Below are 5,285 nucleotides of genomic sequence, written 5' to 3'. Positions count from 1 at the left end.
CCATCCATCCATCCATCCATCCATCCATCCATCCATCCATCCATCCATCCATCCATCCATCCATCCATCCATCCATCCATCCATCCATCCATCCATCCATCCATCCATCATCTTCCACTTGTTTTCGAGCCAGGTCACACTCTTACCAGATGCCCAAACCACCTCTATTTGCTCTTCTCGATGTTGAGCACTGCTCTACTCCAAGTCTCTCCTGGATAACTGAAATTCTCCCCGTCTCTAAGGGAGAGTTCAGCTACCCTATGGAGAAAACTCATTTTACCGCCACATTTACAAATACAAGTAGCAAAATGGCTACTGTTAGTGATCACTGAGCCAGGCCCCAAGCTTTTTAACTATCTCAGCCCCGGTTACCATACCACTTTATTTATAAATCACTTAAAACAGCTACAAGGCCAACCAAAGTGCTGTACAGACAAAACAACAGGTAACACACAAAGCAAAATACAAAATGAGGTAAATCAGAATATAGACAAAAACGATGCAGATAATGACGACAAACCAGTGTGGACCATACAGGATCAAAACACAGATCATCTTGTGTTGAAAGCCATTGAATAGTAGTGAGTTTTTAAACGGGACTTGAAAACCGAGAGGGAGGGGGCCTGTCTGACAAGCAGAGGTAACTCGTTCCAGAGTCTTGGTCCTGCTACAGAGAAGGCCCTGTCACCTCTGCGCTTAAGACGAGTTCCTGGAACTGTGAGGAGCAACTGGTCCGCTGACCTCAGGGAGCGTGGTGGGACATACGGTTGTAGCAAATCAGAGAGATGGGGGGGGGGGGGGGGGGGAGGGGCGACACTGTTCAGTGATTAGACATACATGAGTATTTTGAACTGGATTTGAAAGTGAACCGGTAACCAGTGCAGTGAGGCAGTTATGGACAGAGCAACCTCAAAGTCCCCCAACTCAATTAAATTAAACTGAATTCAGTTGATTTATATAGCGCTAAGTCACAACAGAATTTTTTATCAGGGCACTGTACAAAAACATTCACATTTATTAAAAAAGCCAATTACTAAATGTTATCTATCTAAGGAAGCCAGCAGATGGCGATGAACCCAATTCAGCTTCCTCCATGGAGGATGTGCCAGCGGGATTGAGAAGGCCTGAGAAATATTCCTTCATCCTCTTTACAATGTCATTGGCTGAGGTCAACACCACCCAACCCTCACTAAACACAGTGTCAGTAAAGCACTGCTTTCCTCACCTCAGCCACCTGATGGTCTGCCAGAAGCTCTTCTGAGCTGAGTGACAGTCTCTGTACAAGGCCACAACGAACTTCTCCCACGTTTGAGCTTTTGCCTTAGCAATAGTCAGGGCTGCAGCCCATGTGGCCTGCTGATACCTCTCAGCTGCCTCAGGAGTCCTACCAGTCAACAAGGCCCCACAGGACTCCTTCCTTACCTGGTGTGTCCACTACTAAGTTGAAGGATAGCCACTGCAAGAAACATCAACAACCTTGTAGCCACAACTCAAGGCAGCCACCTCAACAATGGAGGTTCAAAACATGGCCCACTGGGACTCAATGCCCCCCACTTCAGCTGGGATGCAGTTCTAGCTCTCTTGGAGGTGTGAGTAAAAAATTACAAAAAAAGTCCAGCCCCTATCAAGGAAATGTTTCCGGAGCACATGCTATGTGTCGAGGAGAGCCCAATTACTGTATATCTAGTTGGTACCTCTCAACCTCATGCACAAGCTCAGGTTCCTTCTCCACCAGAGAGGTAACATTCCATGTCCCATGAGCCAGCTTTGCTAAGGCAGGGTCAGAGGGCCAAGGTCCCTGCCTTCAGCTACAACCCATGGCACTGCAACAGACTCACATGGCCCCACCTGCAGGTGGTGAGCCAACAGAAAGGCAGTCTCACGTTGCTCATTTGGGATGAGCCCCTCCCCCAGATATAGTACCAGGTTAGGCCCCGGTAACACACATCCTAGCAAGGGACAGTGAGATCCTTGCTGTTTTCTGACAATATGAGTCCTAGAAATAACTTTGTCTGGCCTACCACCATTGTATAATCCCTCCAGCAAAATCTGGGTCTGCCTTGGGGTCTCCTTCAAGTGGGACATACCTGGAAAACTTCTGAAGGAATGTGAACCTAATCAGATGCCAGACCTACCTCAGCTGACTCCTTTTGATTAGGATAAACAGCTGTTGTACTATGAGCTCTACATAAGAAACTAATTTCAACCACTTGCAGCTAAATTTTTGTTCTCAGTCTTGATCTAAACATCGTAGGTGGGGGTTGTAGTAAAGTAGACAGACTAGTAAATTCAGAGGTTTGCTTTTTAGTTAAGCTTCTTCTTCACCAAGACAGACTAGACAGGCAACACCCTCATTACTACAGATGAGGCTTCAATCTGTTAATCCATCTCTCACATCATCTACTATTTTGACTCATGAACATGGCTCTCAAATGTGTGATCTTCTTTGATTGGAGCAGTGACTAATTCTTGACCTGGAGCAATGATTTTCTTAGTTTGAGAGTGGATACACATACAGAAAAAACATTGCATCAATAACTGGCATAAGCAAAAGTGGTTCAAAATCCATAGTCATTAAGACCTGAGCATAAATGGTTCTGTTTGGAGTGGTGCTGTAACTGAAAGACATGAACTAATGATGAAAGTCATTGTTCAGTAATGAACAGTTTCTCTGCATGACTGCAGATGACAATTATGTGTGTGTTTGGCAGCACTAAAGTAAGAGGACCCGTCCTGTGCCATTGTGAAATACGCTGGGGAGTAATTGAGTCTGACAACAAGTCACCTCTGGTAGTCAGCTGAGGGATCTTGACATATTACTACAAGGGTGACATACTACATGTCTTACCTATCCTGAGATAACATCCTGGTACAGTCTTTCAACAAGACAACACCCGTCCACATAAGTCACTTTTGTCTATGGGCTCATGTTAAGGTCCTCCTGTACACAGCCAAGTCTAAATATGAAAGTGCAATGTGTTATCATTGAATAAGCCCAAACAATGATACAATTTGTTCTCTGCATTTGACACATCACACATGTGGGATTTAGACAAGTGCAGCAGTGTGCAACAATTTAAGTGATTGGAAAATAAATAAGATAACTGACATGAGGAATCAAATCTGTGAAATTCCAGTCCCAAGATGGCTGCCCCAGTATTTCAGTTCAATTCTTCAATTCAGTTCAATTCAGTTCAGTTTATATAGCACCAAATCACAACAGAATTTGTCTCAGGGCACTGTACAAAAACATTCACATACATAAACACCACGCATAATACATTTTAACACCATCTTTCCATCAATAAAATGTGTGAGGTCAACTCCAATCAGGCATGTGTGGGATCAATTCACATGTTAACTTATCTGTCTGTGAATGTATATCTGTTAGTTGTCTTCCTTTAGTGTCAAGATGGACGATAATTTGAATGTTTTTCAGAATTGGATTTTGTACTCACACTGCTCTTGACATCTTTAAGTTTTGGGAGAATCTCAAGGGTGAAGCCATCAGCTTGACCTCTGGTTCGATTGCCACCATTCATGAAATTTCCAAATGCCAGAACCAGACCTAGAATATTCTTTACTGTTTCACTGTCCTGTAGAGCCTGTAAAAAGATCAAATATAAAACAAGAATCAAGACTGGAAAACAGTGCAAAAGACGTTCTGAGTATTTTCTTTTTTCCTCCAAATCTGTCAGATGAAAAAATACATTATCCTGTTTAAAATGCTCAAGTTTTTGACAAACATCTTGTGCAGTGTGTAGCTCTTGGAACATAGGTAGTAATTGACTTAGCTGCAACCAACTTTCCATCTTGTGTTTACTAAGGTAAGCTGGCTGTGACAGCCATCTTGAATCGAGGTGACCCCAAACATTAAGCAATTGTAGGATTTTTGTACATTAAACGATTACTTAGTGCAAGCTTTTATTAGAATTTGTCTAGTGGTTCATGAGACTTTTAAAATAACAGACAAATACATAAACACAAGTGTGCACACAAACACACACACATACACACAAAGGTTAGGGTACAAGTAAAAACATTAATAACATGTGTCTGGCATACTTTTATATTTTCTTTTGTTCCACCGGTCACAGCTTCCAAAGTTTTGTGAAGCAGTTTTACTCACCTTGCACACCTTCTTTAGATTACTCAGTTTCCTCATGATAGATGACGTGCACTCGGAAAAGCTGGACCGAAAGAGGATGCAGAACACTCTACTGGAGAAGTTTGGAATTAGAGAGAGCTGATAGAGAAATCTGCAATAAACAAGACAGGCATTAAGAAATATTAATGTTTGGTTTAACTTTGGCCTTTCAACATATTTCTATCTTCTACCTCTGTTTTTGTGGTGAGACTTTCAGAACAAGTTCAAATCCAGTTATCTGATTCAGATACCTTTGCTGTTAACACAGCATGAGTTCTCAAACTATGGTGCACAAATCCAAATGCGGGCACATTGTCATTACAGACAGAGTACATTGTCACTTTTATTTTTTAATGCTTAAGAAGATATAAGTGTAAATAATACTTTGTATTTGTGTTGTGCAAGTATGACATTTTGTGTTACACCAACCACATTTCACAATGTGATTACATCTTATAGTACTAATCTAATTGTTCCATACTTTCCCAACAGAGCACTTTACTCTCAGACTGCAGGTTTACTAGTGGTCCCAAAAGTTTCCAAAAGCATAATGGGAGGCAGATCTTTCAGTTATCAGGCTCCTCTCTTGTGGAACTAACTTCCAGTATCTGTCCGTGAGGCTGACACATTGTCTACGTTTAAGATTAGGCTTAAGTCTTTTCTTTTTGATAAATCTTATAGTTAGGGTTGGCTGGTTTCCTGAGCTATCTCTTAGTCATCCTGATATAGGCTTAGACTACTGCAGGACAAATTTACCACATTTCCTCATATGAATAGTTTGTATATGTAATTATTTATATTTTAAGATTTTTTTTTCTTTACTCCTATAGAAAGACCTGCTTGCCTCCTTTCTGGACCTGCCATTCTGTGTCTGTTTCTCCTTCCTTCCTCTCAAATCCAGTCGGTCGAAGCAGATGGATGCTCGTCCTGAGCCTGGTTCTGCTGGAGGTTTTGTCCCGTTATGATATGAGGGAATTTTTCCTTTCCACTGTTGTCTTTGTGCTTGCTCAGGATGGTAGATGGCGACGGAATGGAGATTCATTGCAATCTGCTGCTTCCTTAGATAGATATCTTTACTAACTGACTTTTTATGTATGTGAATGTTTTTGTACCATGCCCTGAGACAACTTCTGTTGTG

General features: G+C 41.8%; 1 protein-coding gene across 1 annotated transcript in view; it reads right to left on the bottom strand.

The window, feature by feature from the left end:
* The window catches only part of LOC119424112 (formin-2), a 17,706-nt gene extending 12,695 nt beyond the window's left edge, over positions 1–5,011 (bottom strand). Inside the window, exons 1-3 of the mRNA XM_037691581.1 lie at positions 4,992–5,011; positions 4,130–4,259; positions 3,459–3,605 (exon numbers count right to left, since the gene is read on the bottom strand). Of these exons, the coding sequence (XP_037547509.1) occupies positions 3,459–3,605; positions 4,130–4,259; positions 4,992–5,011 (297 nt within the window). The remainder of the gene's footprint in view (positions 1–3,458; positions 3,606–4,129; positions 4,260–4,991) is intronic.
* Between the last annotated feature and the right edge of the window lie 274 nt (positions 5,012–5,285).

The sequence above is a fragment of the Nematolebias whitei genome, chromosome 17 (assembly GCF_014905685.2).
Source record: "Nematolebias whitei isolate Nwh7 chromosome 17, NemWhi1, whole genome shotgun sequence".
NCBI lineage: Eukaryota > Metazoa > Chordata > Actinopteri > Cyprinodontiformes > Rivulidae > Nematolebias > Nematolebias whitei.
Note: the sequence above shows the minus strand (reverse complement) of the source record. Positions and strands in the feature narration are given on the sequence as shown.